The sequence below is a fragment of the Colius striatus genome, chromosome 8, assembly GCF_028858725.1.
Source record: "Colius striatus isolate bColStr4 chromosome 8, bColStr4.1.hap1, whole genome shotgun sequence".
Taxonomy (NCBI): domain Eukaryota; kingdom Metazoa; phylum Chordata; class Aves; order Coliiformes; family Coliidae; genus Colius; species Colius striatus.
The window spans coordinates 30,619,997-30,638,427 of record NC_084766.1 but is presented as its reverse complement, the minus strand read 5'-3'; the positions used below and the strand labels follow the sequence as shown (position 1 = coordinate 30,638,427).

General features: G+C 48.4%; 1 protein-coding gene across 3 annotated transcripts in view; it reads left to right on the top strand.

Moving 5' to 3' along the window:
• AFAP1L2 (actin filament associated protein 1 like 2) overlaps positions 1–18,431 on the top strand; it is a 69,517-nt gene that overhangs the window by 32,418 nt on the left and 18,668 nt on the right. For all 3 annotated transcript variants that reach the window (XM_062001316.1, XM_062001315.1, XM_062001314.1), the window contains exons 2-4: positions 9,339–9,467; positions 9,986–10,063; positions 14,367–14,458. In XM_062001316.1, the coding sequence (XP_061857300.1) occupies positions 9,339–9,467; positions 9,986–10,063; positions 14,367–14,458 (299 nt within the window). The remainder of the gene's footprint in view (positions 1–9,338; positions 9,468–9,985; positions 10,064–14,366; positions 14,459–18,431) is intronic.

Below are 18,431 nucleotides of genomic sequence, written 5' to 3'. Positions count from 1 at the left end.
TCCACCCCGGTCCTCAGATCACCTTAAGGCATCTGTGCCCTCCCCATAGATGTGGAAGGAAGGGTGTGAGCTGTGGCCTCCTGCCGCTTGTGAGCTCTGCTGGGAGATACTCACTGAACACTGGTGACTCATGGCAGGAGAGAGTTTGTAATTTGACCTCTCAAGTAGTGATTCCTACACCTTCTTTTTCCACACCTCTTAACTAACAGAAGTTTAGTAAATGCTGGTTTGCTTTGAGTCTTGTTGTTAGGAAGGGGGTGAGGTTTGATCCTTGATGTCTGTAGATTGGGATGTGTGGGTGTGTTTCGGGGTGGGGGTTTTTTGAGCAAGTTTGGCAGCTGATGATTATACACTGCAGATTCCAGAGGAAAGTTTCTGCTTTGCACATGGCTGCATCAGTGCTGCTCAGCACCTCAGCTGCATGCTCACTCCCTCTTGATGATTAGGCTCCCAGGTTGCCTTGGAGAGGGTGCAAAAGGACTGCATGCAGTGTTTGGACAAGGGATTGAGTGGCGTTATTAAGAAAGAGATCTAGCAATCAATAACAACGTTGCTGTAGGTTCTGACAGCCTATCCTGATAGACTTCAGGATACTTTAAAAACTTGTTTTCCCCTTATACTAGTGCAATAGCCTTGAGTAGTCCTACTTTTCAGCTGTAGGAACAGAGGCCCAACCCTGGCTGTTGCAGCCAGCATGGCTTGAAGAGCCTCTGCTGCAGAGGAAATGGAAAGGAAAAGACTAGGGGCTCCAGGGCTGTGTGTCTCTCTCTCTGACCCCAGAGTGCTTGCTTTTGCTTTCTCAAACGTAATTGCTTTCCCCTTCTGTTATGTTTCTATTGTTCATTGGAGAAATGATGCTATTAAATCAACAGAGAATGGTGGGAAAATGCTTTGATACGAGGCCTTCAGAGGGTGTGTGTATGTGTGTATGCATGTTGTCTCTTAAAACAACAGCACAACCCTCTGTGTATCTGGCAGCTTCCTTTAATTTGTGTCTTGCCTGCAAGAAAGAAATCCATCTCCAAATATTTTTGGCAGTTAACCTCCTTTATTTGTACTGAAGTGGTACAAACTGCAGGGTGTTGTTCCAGGGCTGTCATTCACTGTCATTGTGATAGTTGCTCTCATTAGGATCTTGCATTGTCACAGTCACTGTTTTGGGAACGTGGTATCCCAGGCTTTTTTTAATTTCCAGGGAAAGAGTGGTGCTGTGGCTGTGGGCTCTGGCAGGCATTAGGACAGCCATGTGCCTGCTGTTCTGTAATGTAGAGGAGAATGGAAATGTGCTTTCTCTACATACAGCTATGCAGAGTGATGAACAGGGATGATGCAGTCTGCCACAGTGTTTTGCCTGCAACCATGCCCCTTAACCCAGAAGCCTTGGCAGAGACCTGAGCCAAGGTGTAGGAGCACGTATTGCTGCCTTTGTGGAACAAAGCCCCACATTAAGGTCAAGAAGAGCCAGGCCGGGCTGAGCAGGCAGCTGAGGTTGTCTCCTCATGCTGGGTTCAAGCAGTAGAGACCCACGTGTTTGTCATGTAGCTGAGTTTTTTGCATGTTTCTTTTTGTTCAAAACAGCTGTTGTATTTGCTCAGGCACCTCTTGGTAGCCCTGTCCTGGATGTAACTCTGCATTACATTAGATAGCAAACAACAGATGTGCTGTAAGTCACCAGCCCCCCAAGTGAAGTCAACCCTATAGAGTGATGGAGAGGAGAGCAAAACTTCAGAAGGGAAAAAAAATCCACAACCAGTGTTATCTGAAAACTGAAGGAGTAAGGGGAAAAACAGCAGAAAGGACTGTGAGGAGAGAAGGGAGTCAATGGTGGCAGGCAGCTTTAGAGGAAGTCATCTCTCTGTCACGCCACTGTGAGATTCAGCTCTGGGGCTTGGCAGCAAACATGATTTCTGCTCTGTACAAATAGTTGGGATTGTTTACCTCTCCACTGGGAAGGGAGCCCACTAGGGAGCCCTGCTCTTGGGGTTATTTACCCTAGAAAGAGTACCCTCTTTAGCATCCTGCCCTGCCCAGTCCAAATTTTTCTAGTTGGCAGCTATCTTGATTTGATTTGGTCCTTACTTACCGTCTTGGCTACTGTGCTGATGTTCCTTTAGTTGCTTCCCTGGTGGTTTCCCAATGGGGTTCTGCCCCAACAGGAGTTACTATCTTACACAAGCAACAGGTGACCTGATCCCAGACATGCTGAGGATGCAGCACTTCTAAGGGTGATAGGCCCATCAGCCCCAGGTCCCAGCACAGTTTCACTTTATGTCCTCATTTGATGATGCTCCATGCCAAGCATCTGAGAACAGACCTGCAGTCTGTAGCCTGGTGACGTTTTGGGGATCTTCTGAGTTGGATGGGCAGTATGCTAATAAGGTATGCTACAAAGGGAGGAGATGCTGGCTTCTCTCAGATGTCATCCAACAAATCTGTTTTGTGTGAGGCCTTCAGGGACTCACCAGTTGCTCTGTCATGGAAAGACTGAGACCCTTTGCTAAGAAAGATGCCCAAAGTTTCATGCCTATACCTTCCATTGCACATGTGGCAATAGGGCACTAAAATGCAAGACTGATGGGTAAAAAAAACCCGTTATGGCACAGTAGTTGTCATGTTTTGCTTCTCTTCTCTCTTCCTTGTTTTTTTTTCTTAACATTTTCTTGGATGCTGTTTCCCACCTTCCAGTGGAGGGAATAGAAGTCTGTTGTTTGCTCAGCCAACTGAAGAAAAAGCTTTGTGTGCATTTTCTGCTGCTGTTCTGTTAAAGTTCAGAGTTCCTAGGTTAGAGCTGCTGCTTCTCAGTACCAGCCTTGTTCGAACTTCCAGAGCAGCCCACACAGAGCTACTTGGGTTCATCTACGCAGTTCACAGCCCACAACCAACTAGACACATTGTTTGCCTCTCTCCTTCCATGATTCATACTTTGCAACAAAGAGGAGCCCGATGCTCCCACCCTGAGTGTGAGGCCAGGCCGTGCTGGATTTTAGGTACACTGATAGAAACAGTCTGGGTGGGGTTTTTTTCTTCCTTCCTTTGAGTACTCAATGTCTGAAAATCAGGCAGCTTTGTGGCGGTAGTAATAACTGTCTGATGCTTGTCTGGCTGAATAGGGACACTGTGCTAGGACTTCTCCATTTTGCAGTTTTCTTATTTTGAGGGATTTCAGCTTGTGTTGGGTTTGTAACTTTTGTCTTTTCTTTTGTTTAATCTAGCAATGATTCTCCAATGAGGAAGTTCTCATTTCCAAGAAGCTTGGGGGAGGAGGGGGATGGTGCTTTTGTTTGGGAGGGTTTGGAGGGTTTTTTTGTTTCTGTGGATAAACATACCACTTCTCATTTTGCTGTGGGGAGGTTTCTTTTTTCTATAAACATTTATATTTTTATAACCATTTTTCTATTAAAACAATAGACAATGGGCTGGGCTTTTTGTTCTTTTTCCATAAAAAAGTCGAAGGAGGAACACTGGCCAGATATTGCAGGTGCAAGTGTGGGAAGTACAGCCTGGTTTCTGAGCCAAAACCAAGCTGGTAAACTTTAGCCCACACTTGTCTTGAGGTTTTTTTTCTCTGCTCATCACCCTGGGTGAATGCTGGCAGGGTTTTAGTGTGATGGAGATGCTTTTCAGAGGAGCAGCCTTCTAGGGTGTCACAGAGATGTTTCTCCTTCTAGATGCTGTGTTTGGGTGAGCCCTTTGCCACATGTGTTTCCTTCCATTGCGTTGCCAGTGGCATTGAGAGCAGGGTAGAAGGGCTGTAACTGCTGCAGAAGGGCCAAAGCACTGCTGGACCCTTTTCTTCACTGCTCCTCTGCCATACTCTGAAGGATAAGGAGGGTTGGTTTGCATGAAGAAGGATCCCCTTTGCTGTTTTGGAAGGTGGCCACGTGTAGGGGTCATCCAGCTGTTATAGCTGTCAGCATCCACACATCTGCCTTTCCTCACAGCTGGGAGAATGGCCTTCTCTAACTGTCATCGTGGGTGATTTTTCCCTCTTGCAAAGGCCAACTGTTACTGTAAGACTCCAAATTAGCCAAGGAGGCCTGGGCTGGGACCTCCTGCTCTGCTGACAGCACTTGCTATTCAGCAGCCTGAATGCCGGCTCTGTACCCGCCTGTCCTCTCTGCACACCCGTCAGCTGCCCCATTGATTTTATGCAGCCAAGGAAGAAAGCAAGCAGGGCAAGGAAGGGACTGCTTTCTGCCAAAGCAGCCCCTGGGGAATCCCAGTGCTTCCCACTGAGGCTCGTCCTGGGGAAATGGAGGCCAAAAGGCTGCTGTGGGATGGACTGCATGGGGCAGGCAGTTGGGGAGGATGGGGAGTCCTTGAGGTGCCCCTCAGGAGCCTTTCTGCTCCTGTGCCCTGAAGCTTGCATGAATCACAATGCTGTTATCAGTTTCACCGTCTCTGGACTTTCCAAGATTTATGAAGCAAAAAGCTTGGCATGCTGTAGGCTGCAGGTATTTACCAAGCCCTGGAATCTGTGCTCTTTGCCAGCACCTTAGCCCAGCCCCTTCTAGGAGAGGTGAAGCCGAAAGTACCAAACACAGGTCTTGCTTTTGTCATGAGGGTGGAAAATCTCTCAGCTCTTCAGGATCCGAGGAAGGGTGGTTTGAGAGAGATCTGCAGGCTGGGACGCAGGAGAGCTTGGTTGTATTGTTGATCTGATGAAGAGTGCGCTTGTATCGTTGGACAAATTGCTTAATCTCTCTGTGCCCTAGTTTCCTGTTAGCAAAGGATAGTCCTTATCTTTCCCCCCTCATCTCAGTAGGAGAAAGTTTATCTTTTAGTATGTGTCTTATTACAGTTCTTGTCCAGTGGCTGGGGCCCCTCTACCTTGATAAAAGAAATAATTGAATTAGATTAAGTGGTCTAATAGAATCCCTCCCAGTGGTTACTGAAACACTTGAATGAAAGTTCAATCTGAGCCTGTCTTTCCATTTCCTCATAAGACCAAGACATGAAGTAATTAGATGTAGACATAGGTTGCTATTGTAGCACTATGACAAAGATCAGGGGTTATTAGTAGGAAAGGCTTTTATAATCTAGTTGAATGGTCATTTACCTTTCAGTGACCTCAATGTCAGGCAAAATTGGCAGCTCCTTTGCAAGGAATGTGCTTCCTCAATGGGAGCTTTGCAAGCAGCTGCATTTTTGGCTCTAGCTTCGCATGGACTAGCATAGACACTGCTGCAATGCAAGAGACTTTGTCTGTAAAGAAAGGCCATAGATTCCTGCCAAAAGAAGCCCTTTTCAGTGCTGTCCTACTGCCACTGAATTGCCATTGAAATAGATCAGTCGTGTTTCAAGCAATTCTTTGCTTATTGCTGCGACCAAAGTTGCAACCTTCAGAGAGAGTCTGCTGTGGCCAGAGGGCTGCCCTGCAAAAAGGGTGCCTTGTCTTGGAGTCAAAGGAGGGAGAGCATCTCATCATCCAGTGAAGTGCATGCCAGAGGAGCTGGTAGTCTGGTTATAGCCCTCACACTGTAAGTCTGCATTACATCCTTAAAGGTGGGATATTTCTATACACTTTAAAGTTCAGTCCTTTCAGTGATGATCATCCACTCCCTGCAAATGAAAATCAGATAAGTATTTCATGGCCTGTGATGCTCCTACACCTCTCTCCATCCCGTGTTGCAAAATCCTGATGGGTTTTGTGGTGACTGATGTCCCTGGCCACAGAGAAGAGAAGCATTATACAGGCTGTGCTGTACTCAAATCTAATGGTACCCCATATCTGTGACTGTACTTTGTAAGGAGATGGAGTAGGTCATATCCTGGGGCTTGAAAGGACTGGATTCAGTAGAGGCATTCACAGTGACCTTGGCTGGGTCTCTTAATGCTCTGGACCAATCTTAACCTTAGAGGTAATCTCCTGTTTCTCATGAAGCAGTCTGAAGTTTTGCAAGTGCTATGGAAGTATTTATCTGAGACGGTGCCAGAAAAGTTACTTGAGTCACATTATAATCAGAGGTTGAGAACAAAGTACAATGAGTGTTGAGAAAAGCAACATAGCTGTGGAAGGAGGTTTCTCAAAATCACCTCTGAGGATTGCACTGCCTTGTGAGTTGGGTTTCTAATCTCTCATCCTGCTGCTCATAGCCATTTGATTTTGCAAACACGTTTCTTGCATCTGTAACTGTTGCCCTGCAGAGAAAGCCTCACCATGGGAGTCATCTCTTTTTGTGCTCGCATTTTGAAAGTCTGCTAAGATAAGGAGTGCAAAACAATGCAGCTTGGAGGGAGAGCCTTTTGTATCAGGCCAACCAACCTGGCTTTGCCCTGAGCATGTTCAATACATCATCACCACAGCATGAGAAATCTTTTTAGCTGAGATTAAACAGTGGTTTCCAGCATTTGAAATCCTGAGATGGTTTGAGATATATGGGCTCTTGTCTGTTTCTAGTCCTGTTGACCTGCTGTGATACCTGCTTGTGCAGAGTATCTTAGTGACCCTCATCATGTTAATTCTTCTCACATTCATCACTCTTTGAGTATTACCTTGTTCTCCTGATACGAGAGAATGAGTGGTCACATTCATGTCAGTGGCAGTTTATTTTTACAGGTATCAGATTTGGACTGGGAATATCCAGCTGAGATCAAAGATATACTTGCATAGAAGCAGGGAGTTTATATACTGCTTCTTGCTGAAGAAGAGCAAAATTAATGTCTCTTGAGTCCCAGAAGTCTGAATCCATTGAAGTTTTTCCCATTGACCTCTGTGGCCTCAGGATCACATCCTAAATGAGTTGCTTTGAGTCTCTAGAAGCCTGAATTCAGCTTTGGTGGGCTGGAAAATGTAAGCTACTGTATGGACTGTGCTATTCATAAGTGCCCAGCCCTGTGTGTGTGTGTGTGTGTGTGTGTGCAAGCTTAGATGCCTGAGAGAAGAATGAAGTCATTTTCTGCATGGGAGTGGAGGAGGGAATGGGAATTATAGCCCTTCCCTGCAAAGCTGGTATCGCGACATCCACGTGGGCAGCTCTTGGGAGCTCCCTTGCTTCTGAAGCTTCAAATTCAGTTTAAATGTTTTTGGGGTTTTTTTTTCTGTGCTGTTTCTTGTGGTGTTATCCCTGACACAAATGTCCTGTCAACCAGGCCTGAGGAGCAGGAACTGACCTCCGTTTTAATTCTCTGAAGTGGGCCACTGAAGCAGATGAATTTAGCAAGGCTGTGATTTACTCCAGGGGAATGTCCTTAAATTTAGAAGAAGCAGGGTCCTTAAAGCTTGAGAGAAGCCAGTTCTGAGTGTGTTTGACACCAAATGCTCCCAGTTCATTGTTTACAGTATCAGTGACAACTAATATTATTGCCAACAAATGCTACCTGTTTCTTTCTGACTTATGGAAAAAGCTGCTGGTTGTTGAAGTGATTCTAGCTCTCTCTGGGTAGCTGTGGGGTACACCTGGGAAAAACAGCAGCTAGCAAAAACTTTCAAGTTAACACAGCATGAGAAAGGTGTTTGCAGTTCCCTACTGGTCCTAAATCAGGCCACAAGAGAATGAATTGGATGTAGAGGATATAAAATGGAATGTGAAGAACTGCCGGTTGGTAGGTTCCTCTGGAGCTGTTAGTGCTTGGGCTGGAGTCATTAGACTCTTGTACAGCCAAGCCAGTGGTGATTAATACAGTTTGAAAGTAGTGACATGTTATTCAGGTGGCAACATAAACCTTTACAGTGTAATTTATGCTTTCTTTATCGATCTTCTACCATGGATTCACATGAGGAAGGGTCACCTGATGGCAAAAGATGGGAGAGTATGAAGGTGATGGCTGTCTTCTGCTCTTACACAAATGTCTTTTGTGACCTTGGAGGTGGTAGCACTTAAACTAGATATGCTTCAGATGCTTTGCACTCTGAAACCAAAATATTAACACTTTTCTAGTTCCTTGGTGTGAACACTCACAGGGGTGCCATGGGAACGTGCAGCATGGAAATGCTGTGACTGAAGGGAATGGAGTGTTGCTCCAGTTTAACTGTCCATATGTCACCTTCCTTGGTGCTGTGCTGAGGAGTCACAGCCTGGTTTGCAGCCTGGCAGTAGCCAAGCTCAGCTTCTCTGCCCATCTGCAGCTCCAGAGCATCAGGGAGTGATGGAGCAGGGCAGCAGGGGAGCCCCAGGGGTGGAAACAGCCCCAGAAGGATTTTCCATCCTTTTCCCACCATCATTCTTGTGCAGGACTTCCTCTCTCCACATAACACTCTGTTATTTCCTCCCTGGAACAGGCTCCTGCCACTGCTGCTAATTAGCCCACGATAAACTTTGGTGTGAACAAAAGCAAGCCATTAAACTGCCGTTACTTCAGCCTGAACTCTGTCAGAGGAGTGGTTTGTCATGGCAGCATCGAGTAGCACCTGATCAGGGGAAAACAAACCTATGAGCCTGGCTGAGCAGCCAGTGCTGGGCAGTGATGTGACAGAGCTGCTTGCCATGGCTCTGCAGGGATGTCTTCGGTATGGCAGATTTTCCTGACACTGGCTGAGATGCTCCTCAGCCTTGGGTCTTCAATTCCATGTGACACACTGATCTCTGTGGTCACTACCCAAGGAAGATAGCTTGAGAAATTACTGCATTGTGATTTATGTATGCAAGGGGTTTTTGGAGTGGGGTTTGTGTCTCTTTTTGGGTGACACACATAAACAATTTCAAATCATTACAGACAGAACAATAAAGGGGAGACTTGGAAAGAGGAAGCAAAAAGAGGGGTCTGTGGTGGATCCTAATCCAAATGAGGTTTAAATGATGTTTGCCAGGACTCTTTTCTGTAGTGCCCAGTGACAGGACAAGGGGTAATGGGCACAAGCTGAAACACACAAGTTCCACTGGAACACGAAGGAAAACTGATTTACTGTGAGGGTGAGGTAAGGGAGCCCTGGCACAGGCTGCCCAGGGAAGGTGTGGGGGCTCCTTCTCTGGAAGTTTCCAAACCCACCTGGATGTGTTCCTGTGCCCCCTGATGCAGGAAGACCTGCTTTAGCAGAGAGTTGGACTGGAAGAGCTCTAGAGGTTCCTTCCAACCCTCACCATTCTGGGATTCAGGATGCAAGTGGCAAGGTCTTGCTAGCTGCTGTTCTGTAATCTCAGCCCTGATGCTCGAAATCCCTCCCAGCCTTCACCCCTTGAGCAGATAGGCCTGTTGAAAGAAGGATAGGTATTTACTTGAGGCTTTTGGGGTTTGGGACCCAGTTTCTTTTCAAAACTAGGAGGAGGATTCAATCTGGAAAATGAAATGAGAATTATTCCTGGGCAGAAAAAGGATCTTGGAAAATACAAATGAATATATGTCTCCCTTGAGATGCCACCCAACTGCTTTGCCAACGGTTGTCTCTGTTGCTGTTGTAGCTCTCGAGCAGCTGCTCACAGAACTCGAGGATTTTCTGAGGATCCTGGACAAGGAGAACTTGAGCAGCACTGCAGTTGTGAAGAAGAGCTTCCTCTCCGACCTTCTGCGGCTCTACACCAAGTCCAGTGGTACGGGCAGGGGAAACGGAGGATGGGGCAGGGGGCTCTCACGGGAATGGAAGCAACGTTTTCTTGGAGGCTGGTGGGAAGGGGAGACATGAAAATGAGAGGGAGAGAACGTAAGAGAGATGATTTTGGCAGTGACCTCTAATTGTTTATGTAGAATTAACATAGTTATGTGTCCAGCTTTACAAGCAAAGGATTCCCAAGATTCCTGATCCTTTCTGTTTTCCTTATTAAACCTTAAGTTTATTTAATCCACTTTGTAAGATACACAGGATGTTCTGTTTGGCCAAGTTCATGTTTAAGTAGAAATTTTAACTTATGGAATTTCCTGACTATAAAGCATTTAATTTTTTTCTGCTTTCTATTATTGCTTGGGTGTTTTTTTCTGCACACTGCCTCGACCAACATGCTCTCCCCAAGGGTACTCACCAGAGATGCTTTCTACATCTGTCTTTGTGGAAAAACTCGTCAGGATGAAAGCAGTGGGTGGGTGAAGAGTTCACTTCTCCCTTTGCTTGCAGGTGGCGATGAGGAATATATTTATATGAACAAAGTGACCATCCATAAACAGCAGAGTGACCAGGAGAAACAAGACAAAGGTAAGGAGCTGAAAATGAATGGTTGCATCCTGTCTAAGGGAGTGATGAAAGCCCACGCGGTTAGAGCCTTGCTTTACTGGTGGAGGCCCCTCTGGCAGTTCTGAGGGCAGTTGGTGTTGTGGAAGAACTGCCATTTCCATAACAGTCCCTTAGAAGGAGTGGTCCTTGCCAACACTGTGAGGTTATTCCTGGAAGTAGCACTTTGGAGGGCGTTATTCTGAGATGAAAATGTTGCCTTCTAAGGCTTGGAGCACCAGTGCTTGAAATATTTAAGGAAGCTTTCATGTTTCCTTTGGCCACAAAACAAGTCACTTTACCTCTTTAAGACCCTGAAAGCATTTGTCTTCTTTAGTGCGTTGCTCTGCACCAACCCAGAGGGCCTGTGTCGTCAGAGCCTCGCGAGGCAGATTCCCAGGCAGCATCTTCATCTCCTAGGGTGTGCAAGAATTCTTTAAAGTCATCAAGTCCAACAGCTAACCCCACACTGCCAAGCCCACCACTAACCCATGTTCTCTCAGCACCTCAGCTACATGACTTTTCAGTATCTCCAGGCATGGGGGCTCCCCCACCTCCCTGGGCAGCCTGGGACAGGGGCTGACATCCCTCTCAGGGAAAATGTTCTTCCCAATCTCCAACCTAAACCTTCTCTGGCACATCTTGAGGCCATTTCGTCTTGTCTCATCACTTGTTACTTGGGAGAAAAGACTGACTCTCACCTCACTATGACCTCCTGTCAGGTAGTCGAGAGTGATCATGTCACCCCTCAGCTTCCTCTTCTGGAGACCGAACACCCCCAGTTCCTTCAGCTACTTCTCATCAGACTTGTGCTCCAGACCCTTCTCCAGCTTTGTTGCCCATTTCTGGGCACACATAGAGTAAGATTATTAGTGACACACATCTCCTTAACACACACCTAGTTGGAGGCTGACCTTGCCCCAGTGTTTCTGATCCAAATAGATGAGACAAGAAGACACATCAGTGCTGTTTGTTGCTCCTGCAATAGTTGGGTTGGCTCCATTTCTAGAGGTTCTTGTTTAAGGTTTACTATCTTCTGGTGGAGTCTGCTTGTTTTTTAAACTACCTGCAGGTGAATTTAGGTTAACTTCAAATACCCCTGAGGACAGGATGTCCTCCCAGATTACACATGGAGCCCCAACGTGTTCTCCAGACAAGCACCTCTGGGTGATGCTGTAATCACAGAATCCCAGAATGGTTGGGGTCCAAAGGGACCTCTAGAGATCATCCAGTTCAACCCCTTGCTAAAGCAGATTCCCCTTGATCAGGGGGCACAAGAAACATGTCCAGGTGGATTTGGAAACCTCCAGAGAAGGAGCCTTCACACTCTCCCTGGGCAGCCTGTGCCAGGGCTCCCTTACCTTACCCCTTACTCCCTTACCTGAGCAGGAAAGAAGTTTTTCTTTGTGTTTAAGTGGAACTTTTTGTGTCCAGCTTTTGCCTATTACCTCTTGTCCTGTCACTGGCCACCCCAGAGAAAAGACTGGCCTCATCCTCTCAACACCTGTCTTTTAGGTATTTATCAGCACTGATTAAGTCGTCTCTCAGTCTTCTCCAGGCTGAACAACTCCAGGTCTCTCAGCCTTTCCTCATCAGAGACATGCTCCAGTCCTCTCAGCATTTTGGTAGCCCTGATGTAATGCTCTGTAACAGGGTTGGACAGCTTTGCAGTAGCTCCTGGCAGCTGAGCAGCAACAGAAACATCCCTTTATAGAGGTTCTCATTTTAGTGGATAAAATAAGGCTTGCACTGATCCACCATGCTGAAAGATGGGGACAAGTTTCAGACAATGTATTTTTAGAGTTGGTTCTTTCATTTCAGCATTTTCCCTATCAAGGCCATGAGCCTGTCCACTCAGTTGCTCCCTGTGGGACCCGACACTTCTCTCTTTCTCTGTTTTCAACAACCTCCCTGTTCCAAGTAAAACTTGGTTATTTGGAAACACTGCAGTCAGTGAGGCACATGTGTGGGACCTTAGGCTGGGTGCACAGCCCTGGTCCTGCCTCTCTAACTGGATGGAGAGGTCTGTGTCTGCTCAGCAGTGGTACAGGTTCAGGTTTAGCAGATGGAGGAGGACCTGTTACCCACTGGTGCTAGGGGATGTGATCTGGATCTCCCAGTGATTATTTACCCCTTTTATCTACTGCTGCTCTGTGCACTGTCTCACTGAAAGCCTTTGGTGGGATGTGGTGACCACACCTTTATGGATGAAGTCAACAGGACCTCTTGTGCCCTCAGGGTTTCTTCACCACCATAACTGTGCCTGAGTGTACTCCAGCAGCACAGGGGGTGATGATGTGATAACACATCAGCTCCCAGACTCCTCCTCCAACCTTAAAATACACTATTCCTTCAAAAAACATTTCACTGCCCACTGTGTCTACTTCCAATTTCATGGGTAAGGATTTAAGCTGAGCAGTGCACTGCTTTTGAGATGCCTTTTTATGGCACAGAAAGTGAATTCACTGCAGTGAGTGATGAAGGCACCATCCTTTACTCGACCTCATTTACTAGAGAAACACAATGAGTGTCTACCCTGCAATTCCCTGGGACCCTTCAGTGAGCCAAATGCCATCTCCTTCTGGAAGTCAGCACAGAGGGAGTGAGGTGCAGGAGTCTGGGAGTGGGGACTGATGCACAGTGTAGGGCTCCTGGTGCTGCACACCAAGATGTTTATAGCCCAAATACCAGGAGACATCCACTTTTACAAAGAACAGTACTCTCCACCCTGAGAGTACCATCTCCTTGGTCCCACAGAAAAGGCCAACCTCCAACAGTAGCCTGTAAGTACAGCTCTGGCAATCTAATCATGGGGTATCTTGGTAGGTGGATCTCCCCATGGTCGTCCCATGCCATAGGCTCACCTGCTTTACTCTGTTTGAACCTTGCAAGCATCCAGCAGCCCTGCTTGTGGGTTGCAAACAGCTGCTTGGAGTTGGTCTCTGTTGATCCATGGATCTCCACATCCTCCTGCCATACTGAAGTTAGCCAGTGCTGATGACCAGAGAACCCATGTCACAGGGAGGAATTTATCCCAAGAGCCATGTTTTGGGCTCTTGCTCCCTCAGGCCAGGAGCTGGCTGCAGCCTGGCAGGGCAGAGCTGTCATCATGGCTTTCGAGCCCCAGATGTGAACCAAAGTACTATCATTTCCAGCTTCTATTTCTGAAGCCCAGAAATACACAGCAAAGTTCCTGCCCACATCTTCTGAGTGTGGTGCTGACCACTGCTGGGCACTGCACCGTGCCTTGGAGGTTTGTGTGTGCGTGAGGCACGTGTTTGGAGCATCAGCAGGTGACTTGAGGGAACTGGAGCATCAGCTTGCTACAGACTGTGCACCCAATTAATTCCCTTGCTTAATTTACTGGACTTGCAATATCTGTATACCTTAGCCTCATTTCTCCCAAAGTATTTGGCAAGAGACACTCTGTAAAGGAAGACTTCCCCCCTGCACAGTATAATGCCTTCAAAGTCCTTCCGTTTTCAGCCATTTGTGCCTTTTGCTCCCACTTATTCCTGAGCATTGCTGCACTGTGCTGTCTTGGAGGTCGTGGGATTTGGGCACTTGTTTGAGGCCACCCAGGAGTTCTGTGGTGGGGGAGGAGGCGCTGAACTCAAGTTGCTGAGCCTCCGATGTACCCTCCGGCTACTGAATCGCTCTGTGTTCAGCTGCCTGGAAGCTCCTGCCTTTGCAGGGGCAGGCGCAGATGGCCTGGAGCAGCTTGGCTGCCGTGTGCCCTTTTGCATGTTTGGCCTGGGCTGCTTCAGGAGCAACCTCTCCTTAGCAGGAACTAAACTACTGCTCTTGGCCTTGATAAACCCGTGTGGCTCAACTAGGCAGCAACCTTTGCAGTTTCCTCTGGGAGCAGGGTGGTATTGGCTCCAGTTTTCTGGAAAGGCAGCAGAGGTGGGAACAGTCACTGCTCTGTCTGCTTGCAGCAGCAAGACTCAGGGCTAGCAGGGGCTAGAGTGCTGTGGGTTTCCAGATACTCCATAGTGGCTGCCTGTGCTGCTTCTTAAGACCCTTTAAAGTTTCATCAGTGGGTCTGGGCTTCACAATTTTCCCTCCAGAAGGAAAAACATGCCCTAAAAACAGACTCCAGCTCTCTCGCTGGGTCTCCTCATGCCACATTCCGGGGTATGGCCTGAAATGACATGGTGGCCCTGCAGTGCTGCCTGTAATTGTCCTACCAAAATAGCACCTTGCTGTTCCTGCATAGCCCTGGGCAGCAAGGGCTCTGCTGGGAAATGCCACATGTCATCCACACAGTTGTGTTTCTGGCTTGCAGCACTGGATCGGAGAAACTCCTTGACCAATGGAGACTCTGGACTGCACTCGTCCCCTCCTCAGAAGAGCCTGCCAGACCTCCCCCCTCCAAAGGTAAGTTTTGCAAATCCTTTGCTTTTCACTGCCCAACCCTTTTCTTATGTACTATGCAGTGTGGCTAAACGGAGGGACCTCTGTCCGTGTGTGTTGGTGAGGCAACTAGTCCCGATGAAGCAGAATTCAACCAGAGGCTCCCCTGGGTAGGGCTTTCCAGCTCTGAGCTTCATCTTTACGAATGCTGCAGGTCAGCGTGTGGCTGTGGTTGGTGGCCCAGGTGGGGTGCCCATGCTCTGGGGTGGCTGAGCGTCCAGAAGCTCCCGTGGTTCTGAAGCCTGTGCACAGATGGAGCAGGGTGTGGGAGCTTTGGGCTTCCCGTGCACGTGCAGAACGAGCTATGTTCCCTGCTAGGGACACCAGCACCTATCCCGTGGTGGTCCAGGCTCAAAGGAGGAGGAGAAGGGAGGTTTTCAAAGACACAAAGGTGATGATGACTCTCTGCTGTTGCTTTGGAGATCTCTCCTGAGTTGTAAAGCAGCTGTGCCTGGGCTGCTGACACGAAAAGCCACAAATCCTTCAGCTGAGGGTGGTGGGGTGATCCCCAGGCAGCAGCAGCATCTCCCTCCCTAGCAGAGCTTTGCACAGTCTGGCCATTAGAGAAGAAATGTTTTGCTTCAAGTTGCATCTGGTGTTGTCTGTGCTTTGAGTGGCAGTGCTGGGTATTATGCTGGTTGTACAGCCCACGGGGTCTGGAAGGAGGAGTCACCACCACTGTAGGGCTTTTTTTTTTTTCCATAGGGCAGCTATAAATCTAGGCAAGGTCCAGTTCAACATCAGCAGCTTTCAGTGGGATTTTGTCTCTGTGCCAGCAAGCCAGCCCAGCTGTCCTCCAGAGACACGGGTCATCCTTGAGACCCTGGATGTTGCTGTTCAGTGGTTGATCCAACGTGGGAATCGCTGTAGCTGGGGTTTTGGGATGTGAAGGGAAAGGAAAGGAGGGCAGGGAATGTGTACAGGGAGGAGGGGGAGGCAGGGAGGAGGACAGGATGATGCATCCATCAGCCATGGAGGAGGATCTGCTCCTTTCCCAGGAAGGAGGACTCAGCATGAGACCCCAGGACTTCTGCCTGGGGGCTGCGAGGCTTAGCTGGAGGAGCTGGGAAAGTGAGGGAGCAGGATGGGATGCAGCCTCAGATGTGCTGCAGTTGTCTGCTGGGAGCTGCTGCAGCCCTGGGAGGGCTCTGCCCACGCAGCCAGCTGGGGCCCAGAGCTGGAGCTGGGCTGCCCAGGAGGCTCCAGGGCAGGAATCACTGTTTGGCTTTGGGTTTGTGGAAGCTAAAGGGGATGGTGTCAGCAGGAGGGCAGCAAGGTGGGCAGGAGGACAGCAAGGAGGTGGAGTCAAGGCAGGACGAGGGAGGCAGCAGCCAGTGTCCTCAAGGCATCTCTGCTTGTGCTTGGTACAGCCCAGCCGTCTGAGAGGGCAGTCAGGAAGTTAAATGAGGGAATTGTAGAAAAAAAACCAAAGAAAGCAAACAGTCTTGGATTTTAGCTGAAATGCACTTAAGTCGTCTGTCTTCTAGGCCTGGCAGGGAACTATCTTCTCCTACCTGCTTGCCACTGCAGCTAAACCTTCCTTGAACAAAGCAGTTGTAGAATCATACAATCATAGACTGGTAGGGTTGGAAGGGGCCTTTAGAGATCATCTAGTCCAACCCCCCTACAGAAGCAGGTTCACCTAGATCAGGTCACACAGGAACAGTTCCAGGCAGGTTTTGAAGACCTCCAAGGAAGGAGCCTCCACACCCTCCTTGGCAGCCTGTGCCAGGGCTCCCTCACCTCACAGTGAAATAGTTTTTAAGTATCTCCTCACTGTGAGCATCTGAGTGTCAGTGAGCTGTTGGCAGTAAAGATATCTAAGCATACTTCAAGGAGTGGAGGTGGGGAGAGTTGTAGTGTGGTCCCAGTTAGCGTGTGGAAATTGCTGTGGAGAGATGAGTTTTCCCTGTGCACGTTTGCTGCTCCTGGCACAGGCAGGAGCCACGGCTGCCTGGGCGGTGGAGGAGGGAGCACAGCTCCTGACACAGAAACAGGAAGGTTAGGAGAGGCCCTGAGAATGTGTCTGGTTCAGTTCTGTGGACTTCTCTATGGTTTGGTGATGTTAAGGCACCCTGTGGTGTTGCTCTACACTTGCCTTTGAGGCAGAGAAGAAATACAGCGATAAAGATTGTCCTTAGTATTGACTGACACCAGCAGTCAGTGGGCAACCCAATAGGGGTGTCCCAGCTGGATCCCACTGGTTTGTTTGGATTTGTCCCAAAGCACCCTGTAAGCAGTGGATGCTGCAGGCTGTGGCACAGACACTGAGCCTTCACCCGCGGGCCGCCCGCTCACAATGCCCCTCGGTGTGGATGAAAATGTCCAGGAAGGTTTCATTTGCATGCAGCAGGCAAATGTTCTGCAAGGGCCAGGATGGGTTAGATAACACAGGATACTCTCTTTGCCTTAAGCTAGAGACAAAACAACTCCATGCCTTTAGGTAAGGAGAAGAGGGAATAAAGAATGTCTTTTGGGGCAGCTGAGGTGCAGTCCCACCTAGTCCCTGTTGGCTTCTGTTGTCTGTAGGAAACAAAACACCCTGCTCCACTTCCCTGACACTGGTGGGAAATAAACCCACAACATTTCTTTGTGTGAGCAATTTGTTTATGGTCATAGCACTATGTGAGCTGGCTACACGTAGGAGGCCACCACATGTGGCCATTGCAGTTGCCATCCCTGGCCAGGGAAGGGATTAAGTAAAGCTTTTGAGTGGCTGGGTTTGGTTTTGTTTCTTTATTTTAACACATCAGGACAAGTTCATAAACCTTGAAGTGTTTGGAGGCGAGTATTTCCCAGCAGTGTGTAGTACGTGGCTCTGGAAAGCAAGCTCAGAGTCTGCTCTCTGTGTCTGGCAGACCCATGTAGGAAGGAGTTTTCATCCAAGACACTTGAAAAGTTTGTGAGATTGGCAAAGCCACAGGCAGCTCACCCATGTGGGAGCAGAGACGTGATTTTTGGCCAGTGTGGTCAGAGTATCTAGCTCCCACAGGCTCAGCACTTCTCCCTTCAGTGTGAGCAGTTGCTGGCCAGGAAGCTGTTTCCTTCAAAGCTTCTTTTCTACTTCTGGCCAGCAGAAGTTTCTGTTGGTGGCAATATCTAGAGCAGGATGGGCAGCTTTGAACCTGCATTTGCTGATGTGGCCTGCAAAGGCACTGAGCTTGCCTTAGTCTGCTCTGCAATGCTGGTGCCCAGCTGGCTCCTCTTCTCCAGGGCTGTGCATGGCCATGGCCTTCAACATTGCTGTCTGCAGAGAGAGACCTGCTCTCCTGCTTGTCCTCCTGGGCAGAGAGGGACTTTAGCCCAGCACTGAGCATCCTCTCCAGGATTTGTGCAGGTCTTGGTCAGAAGCCAGTCAAAGCTTGGTGAGCCAGAGCACACTGCTTTCAGCGGGCTGAGGATGGGCTGCCCTGGGCGAGCAGAGGGGACCCCACACCGGGTGCTGTCAGGCCACGATGGGAGATGGGGTGCCACATGTTTCAGGAAGATCACATCCTACTGTGATCTCCAGCTCTGCTGTGAATTCACCATTTATGTGAATTACTTGAAAAGTGAAAAGTTTGTTTCTAAGCTTTCCTGTTTTTCCCTTCATGTCTTGGTACTTCTAAAGGATTAAGGCACTGTTTTTCCTGCCAGCCACCGCTTGTGTTAGGGACGGGCTTGGCAGGCACCACAGGGATTTTCCAGTACTTGGACTCTTTTCTAAGGCTTATTTTCCATCAGTGTTGTTTATCCATTTCCTTCTTTTTTTTTGCTCAGAGCACAATTAAAGATTCCTGATACAGTTCCTAAAGCAGAGACTTTTAGCCATTGGTTTGCTATCAGTCAGAGACCTTGGGGACACGACCAGCACTACTCAGGCTGTGCTTTTTGATGTAAAGCCAGAACTGTGCCAAATGTCTGCCCTTGTGCTTCCCTGTTAAGATAATCTAGCACA